The sequence below is a fragment of the Neopelma chrysocephalum genome, unplaced genomic scaffold, assembly GCF_003984885.1.
Source record: "Neopelma chrysocephalum unplaced genomic scaffold, ASM398488v2 Primary Assembly neopelma1_22, whole genome shotgun sequence".
NCBI classification, from domain to species: Eukaryota; Metazoa; Chordata; class Aves; order Passeriformes; family Pipridae; genus Neopelma; species Neopelma chrysocephalum.
Window position 1 is genome coordinate 22,245,230 of NW_020897689.1, and position 14,633 is coordinate 22,259,862.

General features: G+C 36.5%; 1 protein-coding gene across 1 annotated transcript in view; it reads left to right on the forward strand.

Annotated features, from left to right (window-relative positions):
- The window catches only part of CDH2 (cadherin 2), a 117,457-nt gene that overhangs the window by 71,094 nt on the left and 31,730 nt on the right, over positions 1-14,633 (forward strand). The window contains 6 exon segments of the mRNA XM_027674813.1: positions 8,261-8,487; positions 10,305-10,451; positions 11,541-11,696; positions 13,392-13,536; positions 14,595-14,630; position 14,633. The exon segment at position 14,633 is cut by the window's right edge and continues 91 nt beyond it. Of these exon segments, the coding sequence (XP_027530614.1) occupies positions 8,261-8,487; positions 10,305-10,451; positions 11,541-11,696; positions 13,392-13,536; positions 14,595-14,630; position 14,633 (712 nt within the window).

Below are 14,633 nucleotides of genomic sequence, written 5' to 3' on the forward strand. Positions count from 1 at the left end.
CCTATTTTTATCTTATTGTATTTCTTTTCATGGTAAGAAGTGATATATAGCCTAAAAGCGATATATGCTTCTTTCCTATGTTCTGTTGTTGTTTCTAAACCCCTTTTAGTGTGGGGACTTAAGCCACTGTTTAAAACTGCTGAGCGGTTGCATTCATGAAATAGATCATCAGCTCATTTGAAAGTATGCACCCCTTTGATATTTCAGCAAGTTCTGTCTCTTTACAGAAACTCCAGGAGCCTGCATATTTATTTATATAGTTCATTTGTTTATTTTTGTAAAGACAGCCCTCCAGTTATCTTTCTGCCTAGGTGTGCTTGAAGCCTGAGCTGCAGCCTGAAATTAGTAAAGCTTTGGCACCTTGGTCAGGAGCATAGTTGAAAATGAGAACAGGAAAAATGAGAGCATCAGGGAATAAAGTAAGTTTAAAAAACTAGAAAACAGAACACCTGAAGAGATGGGGAGGAGGAAGAAGAAAGAAAGAAAATCTAGGAAAAAAGCTTGAAACCTGAAGCACATAAGAACTTCAGACCAGGAGCAGTTGGCAAAGGGGACATATAAAGGCATCTATTCTCTGTTCTCGCTCTACTTATTGCTAGCAAGGGAAAAGAAATGGGGAAAAAAAAAAGAGAAAGCTAACTTTTTTTTGCATTTTCTAAAGATAGACTAAAAGGCAAAGCTGCTTATCTGGTTTTTACTAGATATTTAAGTCATTACTGTAGCTCTAAAACTGCCCTTTAATTGCTGCACCATAATTGTAGGTATTTGTTTCTTACACTGCTTAAGGTCACATAAAAATGAATAGGGGTAAAAATAGGTTTCTGTTAAGTGCCTCAATTTTGCAACTGTTTTCTGCTAGCTGTCTGCAGAGACAGTACTTTCCCTTTAGTCTCCTGGTTTGGCTGCTAAGTAGATATATTTTTTAATTACCAAGTTGGATTTTAGCAGGTGTAGTCAGTTGATGCATTATGGGTATAAGAGATTAGCGTTTAATCCTTCTTTTTATTACTATGTAGAATGGTATACTTGGGAAAGTATTAAAGGTGCATTGCGTACTCTCGAGTACAGAAATGACATTTATTACTGAGTTTTCTTTCAGCTAGCATCATTTAGAAAAAGGCTGGTGCAGAACTCTGCAGGGGCCTATAGACTCTTCTATAGTGAAACTGCCTTTAACAACATAGAGTGGAAGAAAAGAGAAAGAAACCTTTTTGTGTTTTAAAACAAAAGCAGTTGTCGAAATATAAGTACTTCCCCTTTTTGAAGATGTTTATTCTCTTTTTCTGCATTTTATTTTTTCTGAACTAAAGACAAAAGGGGTGTGAAAGCGCGGAAGATCTTTGTGCCAGTGAGTGGTAGAGGCAAGGACTGAAAAGGGTCAGTGAATCAGATATAATTTGGACTCTGTTTGAGATACCAGTCCTGTGTTTTGCTGATGGCTAGTATTCCCATACTGAAAAGCTGCAGAGGCATTTCTATCGAATAGAAAGAACATTATCCCCATTTTCATTCTGGCATGCCTGTTACGACTTTGTTCTGTAAACAAAAAGGATTATGGGAACTGGAAACTAGATGGCATTTTATTAAAGAACTGTGTTGAGTCTTTCCCTGTGAATACAGAAATTGGGAAGTCTGGTGGTAGCCACCTGTGAAAGAAAATACTTTAAAAATAGGTATTTGTGTTTGAGTTATTAGGGTTTATGAGGAAGAAGTCCTGTTACGTATGACAGAACTTTAATATTTCCCAATTGTACCCTGTAACAAAATACTTTACAAGAAAAAAATCTCAATGTAATTGTAAAACTTAAGAACGAAAAAAATGTTACAGAGATAGGGAGAGCGAAGTCTATGTCCTCTATCGTTCTGTCATGTAGGCTGCCATATTGCTTTAAAAGTATGTTATTTTAGGAAACGTGCATATTTATCTATTTAGAACTAGTGGTGGGGGAGTGGGGGTAGGAGAGAGAATTGCATTGAATCATAGTTGTAGTAACCAGCACAAGTTATTTTTACCAGTATATCATAAAACTTTATAGCTTTTGTGCAGTATACTACTTACTTAACATCCTAATTCCACAAGGTAAAGTCATATATTAGTACTAGGTTTTACCTAATGCCTGCTGCAGATCATTCAAACTGCTTTCAGTTAATTCATACTGTATGCTTTTTTTCATTAAACTGAAGTCTGCATATCACTTTTCCTTTTAATTATTGTTTTCCTAACTGAATAGACAATTAAACAAACAGTACACCATGGAAATGTAGAAAGTTAAGCTGCTATTAGTCAGATCATGAAACACCTAAAGTTGGTAAATAGCTTGGATGTATCCCTAGTTTTATCTCAGTTGAAACCTTTTGAAGTGATGCTTTTTTCACTGCTTGTGAGCTTCATAACCTGGCACCAAGTTTTAAAACTTGTGAAGACAAGTGAAATTAGGAATTAGAAGCAAATGGCCATATTTGGCCCTCAGTAAGTGGCAAAACTCCAATTGGGTTTGTGTGACCTGCTGAAACAGCCCTCTACTTGGCATGGGCTGGGGTGGCAGAACACAGTACTCAGCACAAAGGCAGAGATCTTCAAAAGCAATTACTGAATTAGCAGACTTGCCCTTCAGGAAGTGGTGAGTAGCTGCCTTTTGACAGCCAGGCTTTTTTTTGAAGTGTCACAGGTTGGTTACTCCAGAAAGGCTCGAAATTGAGTAGCTCTTTGAGATTTTTCTGGATGGTCTGGAGTACAGGATAAACTAACTGCATGAATATAAAAGTAGAAAAGAAAGGGAATTAAGAATGAAAGACTAGAAGAACCTTTTAGAAACAATGCTGGTGTATTGAATTGTTTCTAAAGAATATAATGACAAATTGAATAATTATACCGGTAGGAAAATGGCCATTGCCTAAAATAACCTGATTATATTCCATATGCATTTTGAATCAGCAATTTCTGTAGCTAGTTTTCTTGGCGTACAGCTGAAAACAAGACATTTTTCTGGCTGCTGTGGACCACCCATGTATCAAAAATCAAATATTAAATAATTGTTTTAAGCTGATTTCAGGAAGTTCTAAAATCAGATCCACTTTAAAGGTGCTGCTGGTGATGGAAAAGGCAAGTTAAAATGTAGTTCAGTTCTTTGTCATTGTAACAGTTCACTGTGATGTCAAAACCCTACTTCTCTTGAAGGTCGTCTATAATTGTAGTAAAGGATGTCTCAGGGGCATTTCACATGCCACTCCAACAAGCCATGAACTGAAATACGAGCACGTGCACTGTGTTAGTAGGACTAACAGATCATCTTACAGATACAGAATTAACCAGTCTGAATAAATTACTAATTTATAAAGTAAGGGGGAGATTATGTGAGGGTTTTTGCGTAGTTTTCTCCTGCTTCTCTGTCTGAGAAGACTTGTTAAATACAGTGTTCTTGGAGAAAGCAGCGTTCAGATATTAAGTATGCAAATAGCTAGACAGTTCAAGGAGAATGTTTCCATATAATTTCTCGTTCTGTCAAAGGTAAAAGTGGTATCTAGTAGGTAGTTGTGTCTAAGATACTTTCTTATTCTATTTATTTTGTCTGCTGCAGAATGATTCCGAGTGGTTTAAATACCCTTAGGTTTTCCATTTTATGATGAACGCTCTCAACTCTATTGCTGAAGTACATGTGTTGTTAGCACTTGGCATTCATTACAGTTTCCATAATGTCCTCTTACTGAGCCTTTGCCTTCAGGTCAATGCTTAGGCATTGAGAAGAGCATTCAAGAGGAGTAACACCATTCCAGCAAATTTCCAGCAGGAAGCACACTTGTTTGTTTGTACACATGTGGATGTTATCTAGAAGTGAATTGAATATTTTCAAAGTGCAAAAAATCCAGATGCCAAACTCAGTGCAACCTGTCTCGCAATCAAAGCAAGTAAAGAAAATTTGGTATTAATGTTCTATATTATACACAAATATGTTCATGAAAAATTTATGTTAATAATATAGCCCATTATATCACTTTTTTGCTCAGTCCTTGCTTGGATCAAGTAATTCTGATGTTATTTGCCTAAGAGAAAAAGAGCAGAAGCAAGGTGTTGAAGAGTGCAAACCAACATAAGTAGCTGAAAAAGATTTTTTATTGTCTGAGAAATGATTCTAACTAATTGAAGATTACTAGTCAGGTACGCAAGGTTAGACTTAGACATGTATTTTGTAGATACTATGAATCATTCATTTCATTAGACCTGAGCATGAGTGGTAGAGATCTCTAGTGCACTTTAAATGAATTTGCATGTCTAGTTCTTAACGTTTTGTACACTACATATGTATGCATATGTTGTAATTACTTCCATGCAAGAGTGTTAAACTGAGAGCTTCCTTTAGTACCACGTAGCTTTAGATTTTCATTTCAGAATGTTACACTCAGAGGTTCTCTTTTATTCTTGCTTTAATAATAATATATACTTGTCTTGGGTTTAGGACAGGAAAAGACTCACAAATTAGGATACTAATGGGGTTTTGTCTTAGGGTATAGTATTTAATAGTAATCTTATACTAAATAAAATTTTTCTTTTGTTTAAAGACCCTAGTTTTATCAATCCTTGTGCACAGCCATATTTTCAGCCTGGGAACTGATTGCATTTGCTCCCATGTTGCATATTAATTACTGCCTTGATCTGACTAAAGGTATTCTCTTTAAAACTGAAACAATTATATTTCCTATTTTGATTTCATACTTTCTATGGCTTTCAGATAATATACTTTTAAAAAATAGATACTTTCAGAAGATGCACAAGATACTCAGATGAGAAATACTTAAAAATCTGTGAGTTATTTTTACAGATTGTGATACTCATATCTGATCATTTATGCAGTGTTAGTAAAAACCAGTAAAATCAGATAATTAATCTCTTTCTGCTGCATATAAAGTGACTAAGATTCTGCATAATATATCTTGTTAACCTTCTTTTTAAGTGAAAAGAATCCCTGTCATTGATTGGTCAGCATAAAGTGACTTATGAAAAACATGCCTCCCTTTCCTGTGGTTGTTAGAAAGAACATGGTTGCATAAACGGTCATTATTCACAGTACAAAAAAAGTATCTCTTGTAGCATTTTTGGAAAAATCTTTGCCTAAAAACCCACTGTCAGAAATCACTCTTTGTTCATACTAGTTGAACACTGAAAAATGAAGCAAAGTGATCTAAATCAAATTTACGAGACTGATAACCATGCAGCTGGGGGGAGAGTAGCTACTGCACAACCTGTACTCTGCCAAGGGAATTTAATTATAGATGGTTATACTTGAGTATAATTTGATAATATGTGCTCCTTGCAAAGGGAGAATAATTCTCACAAAGCATTGACAATTTTATACGTTTTTACCAGGATACTGTCAAAGGAAAGGGATTTTCATTGAATTTCATAATATACTGTTGCCTGGAGGAAGAATATCAATGAAGTGGCTAGCAGGGTGTTTTTTTCTTGGTTTTATATTTTTTGTTGCTGGAGTCTATATGTAAGAAGATGGGGGAGGAAGGAATCCTCTTTTTTATGAATTTGAAAATCTAAAATGAATATAGTATGTTACTGTGTAATAGATGGATAATAATTTTTTATAAAATATGGCTATGATATCTTAATCTTTTGGACCTTAATGACTGATACTCATTTTAACTTTTGCATTTTTGCAAAACAATAATGATCAAAGTTTAGATTAATATTCATTCTCTTTCCCACTCCCTTCTTTTCAGAAGTTAAGTCAGAGAAGAACCAGAGGTGGATTTGACTCGCTCTTCATCCTTTTGGTCAAGACACTCTTTTGAAGAGCAGATTTTGAGAGCAGTCATAGCTGAGAGGTCAACAGACGCACAGAGCTATTGCTGCCTGGCTTTATTTGGGGGTTTTTTTGGGTGTTTTTGGTGTGGTTGGTTTTTTTGTTTGGTTGGTTTTTTGACTTAGTCTCTCAACGTGAACTGTTTCGGAGGGTTTTGTTCGTAAAAAGCGATGGCACTTCAAGGATGCCCAACTTCCTTTGTTCCTGGGGTCTGGGTGGTCTATTTCTCAGAAACCGAGTACAAATAGCACTGTTGCTAGACCTGTCATTAACTTCTTAAATCATTAAATGTAGTACCTTTGAGGAACCTCTTCTTGGACATCTTTTTATTTTTGTGCTAGGCAATACAGTATGTCCAGCTCTAAAAGTTGGACAATCAGAATTACAAAATTAGAACTGTGGTAATGATTTCTAGGTACTGCAATAGCTGTTTTAACTGGTAGTTTTATATCCTTGTCTTATAATCATGCATTTTCTCAGTTGGCTGTTGCATTTCAACATAGTATTTCAGAGAGCTGCAAGGCTTATTTTGAAAAGAATGCATCAACATCTGGGAGCTGGACCTTCTGCCTGTCAATTTTCTCTTCCCATGTGAACAGCAAACCAGAAGTTCTGTCACCTTCTCCAAATCCTGCAGACCTGTAGCTTGTAGATCATAGGAAAGGAAGTCATTGTACTTGATGAAGCAGGTAGGATGGACTTGAGGAGCCACAGGGATTGCTTAGAGAGTAATATATCAGAAAACTTACATGAGAGGCTGAGTGTTAGAATTTCAAAAAAGCACTCTCTTTGATTATGAGGAAGACCTGAAGCAACATCTCCAAGAAGGATCACAGGAGGAGCCCTGCTGGTGATGCTTCAGCCTTTTACCCAGGCAGATTGTTTTTCCAGGGTTCAATGTTTTGTGGACATGGCATGCTCTTCTCCGCAAAGTGAGGCTGGCATTTCACAGGGGAAGACCTTCAAACTCTGTGAGCCATCTGGAAAGAGCACTATCCCTGCCCAGTCCAGCAAGTTCATTATTAAGAAGGTTGATGCTGTATCATTTATTTGGAGAAGTGCTGTGCTTTGTCTCATTTTTGTACCTGCTGGACCCTTCTAAAGTACTAATTCTTAAAGAAAGATTTAAGTCTTTTCTGTCAGGAGAGGGCAAATGGGGGATTCTGGAAAACGGAAAGAATGCAATAAGGAAAGAAATTAAGTCTGTCATCTGAACATCATGTCGGTCCTTGAAGTTCAAATACAAAAAAGTATGATTCTTCTTCTCAGTATCTTCCTGGAAACAGTGCATTACAGGAGAAAGCGTATGATGCATGACATTTAGTAGTGATTTTTCTTGAAAGAGACCTTTAGGTTTTGCAGCTAAATCATTTGTGCATGGTTTAGCACAATATAAAAAGTCCAATAACTGAAATGAGGCATAAAGCGTCATTTCATCTTCACTATGTGGATTTCAGCACAACCTTCATAATGACGTTTTGCATTTCTGTTGCTCATACAATCAAAATATTTCATAATGCCTTGGAAACATTAAAGAATGGTCATTAATTATAAAAGCACACTTCCTTTTTTTTGCTTATTCTTATTTGCGGTCATCCAGAAGATAAGTGGTAGTGAAAAGAATTGGGTAAAGAAGGCAGTATCCTGTTACCAGTTCTGTTTTGTGCACTTCACATCATTATCTATACAGTTGGTTTTACTGGCTTCTTGTTCCAATGTGCATCTTTCAGACATGACAGAAAGAAGGATGGAGGGAATTAAACAAGAATAGGTAACTCCTAAGTAGACTAATGGATATGTGTAGCACACAAAATAGCTTTAAAAATAAATAAAAAAGGCAAGGTCTTTAACTGAGGTTGTTTCTGTGAGGTAAGTATTTACTGCCTCCCCCCATCTTGTTGATGAGGGATGAGGAAACTTAGCCCCAGCACTCCTAAGTAACCTACCTAAGATGACACAGCTGGATCGCAGGCTGAACTGGGCACAGAACTTTATCTCTTAACAGATTTCTGGATTTCTGTCTTACCCCTATTGACAGGGAACGTTGTGTTTGAAATTGTGGTTACAATGTAATTAATTTTTTTTAGTGTTTTTAATGAGTTGACTTGACTGGATCTTTATGAAGCTTGAGGTACAAACCCCTGCAGCCATCCACTGGAAACCAACCTGGAAGGAGATGGTTTTCTTGCTGGTGGAGGAGGTCGATCTTTGGGAGAAAAGTAGTCTGTCTGGGCTTAAAATCTGTGCCTAGCAGTCCACAGAAGAATACCATTGTTATGTGGACTGACCACTAAAGTACAAGTCTTAACTCATAATTGCATGTGATAATAGCAGTTACAAGTTAAGTATTTCTGCTTTTGAATTTATTCTTAATGCATTGTATGTCACACTGAGTTCAAGTGGGCCACTTTTTCATTTTTTTTGTTCATCATTTTGTGTCTGTTTTACAGTGAGGTTTCGAAGCTGTGATGGAAACAAAAAAATACACTTTGGAAGCAGTGAGCCAGAAGATTTCAGAGTAGGTGAAGATGGTGTGGTCTATGCAGAACGAAGCTTTCAACTTTCAGCAGAGCCCACAGAGTTTGTTGTGTCTGCTCAAGACAAGGAAACCCAGCAAGAGTGGCAAATGAGAGTGAAGCTAACCCCTGAACCAGCCTTCACAGGGGCTTCAGAAAAGGTAAAACAGCAACTTAATACAGCATGTGTAAATGTAGCTCTACAAACAGGCATAAAAATAGGAGTTTGACTCTGCCTGTCATGCACCTCTCCATGAGCCAGCTTATTAATGGACACCTGGTGCATGCAAAGCTGGAGCTTCAGGAGGAACTTCTGTAGTCTTACTCTGTAGCTTTGCTAAGGCGTGGAAAGACATACCTGTTTAACTGTATAGAATTCATTTATGTTTGAGCTTTTTGTTTGTATGGGTTGAGATTTATACCTGAATTTAAGTCTCACACAGCCATTTCTTTATTTTAAATTTCTTGGAAGTATTATAGTATTTATTCAAGTGGTTAAATGTAACCGGAAAATAAACAAATCTGTGATAGAATGCATCAGTCACATTTATTAGATGGGAGCTGTAGATTTACAGCAGTAAGTAGGAAAGCAGTTCTGGCAGGGAGTATTGGCTTTGTCTTGTCCTGTCATAATCAAATTGGAGATTGTATTAATTATTCATGATTCCAGCACTTACTTGTTAAGGAAGATAGTCTCCCTCTGCTGGAAGCTGCCATAGGACAAACCACTTAATATAACAAAACTCAGACATAGCAATATGCAATTAACAGTATATTTACTTTAGGAAAGCATATTAGGTTGTCTACCTCTTTCTGTTATATTACTTGCTGCCTGCTGTTTCTTGCCTTCTCTTTTAAAGTGCTTAGTTTACAGATAAAGAACAAAATTTATTCATAGATTAACATTCCTGTAATAGGTACACATTAAAGATTTAAGCATAATGTCAAAATAGACAATGTGGTTATGCAAGACAGTTTTCCTGAGAACACACTGGAGACCAGTGCTGTGTAATCCTCATTTTTTTGTTTGCTTACACAATGATTGTGTTAAATATGCTAAGACGTGTTTTTAACAATGGAAATACTGTGATTTTGTTCGTGGAAGTGTAGTAAAAGAGCAGATGCTTAGATATGCCAGAGCATACCCTCTTCATTCCAAAGACACGGTTCAGGTATCCTTACCATCAACAGAATGTAGAGTAGTAGAACTTGGCCTTCAGTTGGGCATCTGTTTATACTCTGTGACATAGTCAATTAAAATAAAAAAAAGTTTATCTTTTAAAATGTTTGGAAAGCATTTTTGTCGCCCTGTCTCCAACCTTAGGTATGCTAGCTCTGTGTGCTGTCATGCAAAGGATGAAATGACTGCAGATACAGAAGGGAATAGGAAGGGAATGTTGACACCCGGCGGAGATTAATGCCCAGTGTGTAAAGTGGGTCATCTACTGCATCCATCATGGCTGACATAGGTTTAAAATAATTACAGCATTAATTCTATGGGATTTAATAGGGTCATAAATATTTGAGACATTCCTTACCAGTTTGTATTAAACTTCTCTTGGAACTCAAATTATATTTTAGAACATCCAGATCTAAATTTAGTGTACAGTAGCACATTACCTGAACTGAAGTTCTAGCTAATGAGAAATACGTAAAGGCATACTATTAAATTTGCAAAATATTAACTACTTTTCAGAAATTGCAGAATAGTTTACACAGTAGTGCCATGTTATAAATGGTTTATAATTCCCTTTCTCCTCCAAGCTTAAAAAAACAAGTTCTTATAATTTTGCGGTGCAGCTGTAAATAATATTGGTTATTTTCATACTGCACTGTGAATGCAAATAAAGCAGTTCCATGAACAGAGAGGAAAGACAGCCTTTCAGTCAATTATGTAATTGTATCTGAGTTACTTTATGATGTCTCCTAGTAATTCTACTTCTAACATGTGCTTAATTTTATCTTGTACCTGGGAAAGGACCAAAGGAAAATTGAAGACATCATATTTCCATGGCAACAATACAAGCACAGCAGCCCTTTGAAGAGGCAGAAGAGAGACTGGGTTATTCCTCCAATCAACCTACCAGAAAATTCCAAAGGACCTTTTCCTCAGGAATTAGTTAGGGTAAGGAAGTTAATGGCAGTGTGGTTTCAGTGTCCCTCTGAGAGCTCTTGAAGAGATTTTGTGTAAATGCTGTCTTGTTCATCGTCCAGACGTTTATCAGAGTCTTTTGGGCTGGTTTCTTTTCGCTAGCTCTGCATAGCATAGTGGGCTGCATCTAATTTCCTGGGGTTTAAGTTGTCCCTATGCTTCTGTACTGGTGGAAGGTGACCTTGGTTTGGGTGCTAAGTGTGATAACTTCCTTAAGTGAATAAGCGGTATCTCTGTTGGTTCAGTAGTTCTCCAGTCTCCTGCACTGGAGTTCTCTGCCTGGGGAAGGGTGTGGGCGTGGGCAGGAGATGAATACACCAGGAGAAAATAGGATCTGATGAGGTGAGGACACCAGCTGTTCCACAGGACTTTGCAACACAGACATGGCCATTGCAAGGAGCCCAGCACCTCTCCTGGGCTGACTTCCAATCATGGTACTGGCTGGTCATGATGAATTCGTTGGAACTTGGCAGAGCATTAGCCCAAGTTGATAGGGTACAGTTTTGCTCTGTTCTGTTAATGTATGTGCCGGTGATTCACCTGCTCCTCACAGATGTGCTGCCCTTCAATTTTTTCCTTAAAAGATGAAACAAAAGTTCAGTCTTTAAACAAAAATGGTGAGCTTCTAAAGAGCTTTTGCCAGAGTGGAAGACGGTCTGTAGCTTTGGTCTGGGAAGATACGGGAAGAGGGGAAAAAACAAAACAGACTTTTCATTTCATATATAATTGTATGATAGTATATGTTTTCTGTAAGATCTAAATAATGCTGCTTAAGATAAGAATACTTACTCGTTTTGGTTTAATACAATTCATTCTATTATGAGAAATAGACAGGCATATTTTCACATTTCTAAAATCTGATCGACCAGCTTTCTAACAAAGGGTGCTTTTGAAAACTTCAAGCTTTATACCACCTCTTATACCATTTCCAGAATAATTATTTTTACAAGTTTAGCTTTAAAAATGAGGAGAAAAAAAAATAGAGCTGCTGCTTGCCTCAGCAGCCATCCCATCCAGCGGTTGTTTGTAGCTAATGTAAACTTTATCTTTTTTGATGTGTAGATTAGGTCTGATCGTGATAAAAGCCTTTCGCTACGGTACAGTGTGACGGGCCCAGGCGCTGACCAACCTCCAACAGGCATCTTCATCATCAACCCCATCTCAGGACAGCTGTCTGTAACAAAACCTTTAGACCGGGAACAGATTGCTTCTTTTCATGTAAGAGTTTAATTTACCATAAATCAGATTATCAAATTGAAGATGAACATCTGCTTCAAACATTACTTGAGCAGCCAGCATTTAGTTTTCTATGAGATATGATTTGAAGAGTTTGTAGCAGATTTGTATTTATTGAAGTTAATAAGGCTAACTCTTACTATATTTAAGCAGCTTAAATGCATTAACATATGTAAACAGTTATTAAGTGTATTTAGATAAAGTAATTTTAAAAGATTGAAATATGGATACTGTAGCTTATATGTCAAACACAGGCCATTGATCACAGTCTCCACTGAATTGTATACTTCTCAAAAGTTTATTTTTAATTCAGCAACTCAAATTAGGATGTGACTGCTATAAGAATTGCAGCAGCTGTGATTTGAGAAATGGATGGGAAGAATAACGTACCAATTTTCATTTTAGGGGCAAATCTAAGCATTTTAATGGAATTGTAAATTAGGTCTGTCAGCTTATGAAAATGATATTCTTTGCGCTAAAGAAATTGACAAAGTAGACCACAGATTCCAATATTAGAGGAAAAGGAAGGTTTCAAGGAAAGGGACCAGGCTGTGACCTAAAGTTGTCTGTGCTTTTGAGAAACCATGCTGAAATCACTACACAAGTCGCGCAGCTCTTAGAGAGAGTTTTCCAACATGTGGATTAAAACGCTCCTTGCCTTGTGTTCCGGGAAGCCCTTTGAGTGCTGCTCCCAAACAGAGGACACAGCAGGAGATGTCAGGGGGAGGAGGGGAGAGGGGGAAAGGCTCTCTCAACAATAGCTCTGGCATCAGTAAGATTTTTACTGAGCGTTTGGCATTGGTGATTCAAGATTTACTGGCTTGGGAATTTACATTTATATAAGTCATTTACAGAGTGGTGAGTTAATAATGCTGTCTTGCTCCTTTCTAGTAGGTTTGTAGCCATAAGATATGTGTGTGCATGTATATATGTATAATGGGCATCAGCAGGACTGCTATAGGAGAAAGTTGCTCTTTTTCCTAACAGTTGCCACACTCTGGCCTGAATACATAGGTTTACATTTTCAGAAAGTACTGTATTCCTTTTTTTTTTTTCTTCAATTTAGGATGTCAAAGTTAGTTACTCAGCTCTTTTTGACAATCAGGGCATTAAATTTAAGTATGTCAGTAACTTTTAAACTCAGTCCATAATTTAGCTTCAGCTTAATTTTAGAGTAGAATTTCAGTGTGTTTACTGACAGTGATTTATCACAAACCCTACCTTGGTGTTTTAGATAACACAAATTTATTCTCTATGTTTTTTCTATGCATTCATGTCTATTCAATATATGTAATATCAGTAAAGAATTTTTGAAAAGTGTTCCTTCCCTATCAGTTGTAAGATGTTTCCTGTTTAATATAAATCTGCATATTTTTTAGAGTTTGTGTTCTAATGGCCATTATTAAAAGCAGAATTATATGTGGCAGTAGGCACTGGTAGTTATCATAATTACATGATCTAAGATAATTTTCAGCAAATTAAAGAAGTCTGCAACTTAGAATACTTTAGAAGTCTGAACAGCAGTTCCATTAGCAAGTTGAGAACTTAAAAGTTCGATATGAGGGAACAGTGACAGATAAAAAAATACATTGAGCTAAAAATGTCTGGCCTGAAATTTCCTGTCACCATTATTATATCTATTTGTGCAAATTCTAATACTTTTAATTATTTTTGCAGCTGAGAGCACACGCAGTGGATGTAAATGGAAACCAGGTGGAAAATCCTATTGACATCGTTATTAATGTCATTGACATGAATGACAATAGACCTGAATTCTTACACCAGGTTTGGAATGGGACAGTCCCTGAAGGATCAAAGCCAGGTAATACATGGGCTTTTGGGAGATGGGGATATCATTTTGTAGTTTCAAATATACAGTATCATTTTGCAGGTGATGAAGGTAGTGCCTTCAGACCTTGTAATACTTTCAAAGGTGTCTTAGTGTGAGGAGCAAAATCTCAGATACTATCTTTGTATTTCATGTTTTCTAAATTCACTTTTTAGCATGCTAAGATTCATTTCCAAAAGATGAAATTGCTATGTACGTAACCTAAAGCAGGAAAGGCTTTAAGAGTGTAAGTTTTGGGTTGTGGTTTTGAAAATCCTATTTATAATGTCAGAATTCTTACATTTATTTTTATGATAGACATTGACGTTCATTTAGTTGACAGGTCAGGGTATAAGAGACTTCGGAAATGTCACCAAATCCAGTTCTAGTTCTGATTCTCAGAGGCTTTGGAAATACTGGGATTTGAAATCAATGTCATTTGAATTCTCAAGAAAACCTAAGTGTTGTTCAGATCTCATTAAAATTCTAATCAGCTCAGACTAAAGTTTGCAGTATGGCTGAAGCCACTTCCTTAATTTGTCAGTACTGCAAAATGAATTTTTTAGAAAGGTTAGTACAAGAAATGGGTTTTCTCACTTCACAATGTTGACTTGGCGTTTGAGATACATCTCAAAGACCTTTGAAAGAGTATTGTTTATATTGCTTTTCAGTCACTATCAGTATGTGCACCAATTCTGAACATTAAGTATATTTCCTTTGGCCCAATTAATCACATTTGTATCTAAACATGAGATGCTCTGTTGTTACAGAAATGTTATTTGTGGCAGAATTGTAGGATTTCATTGTTTATGGAGCTTCTTCACTTATAAGCAAATCTGATATTTTATAAACACAGAGTATTTTTATCTCCTCTTATGTATTTTAATTACTCTGTTGGTGAGTTTTGAGTTTAGTTAGTTTGTTTTAAGTAAGGAAGGAATGTGTAGAGTTTACCAAAAGAAATACATGCTTTGACCATTGCTTGTAAAGTGATCTTGTGTAATCTGAGTGTAAACTGTTTATATAACATCAATTATTTATCCTGCTGCTAGGAACCTACGTGATGACTGTTACTGCCATCGATGCTGATG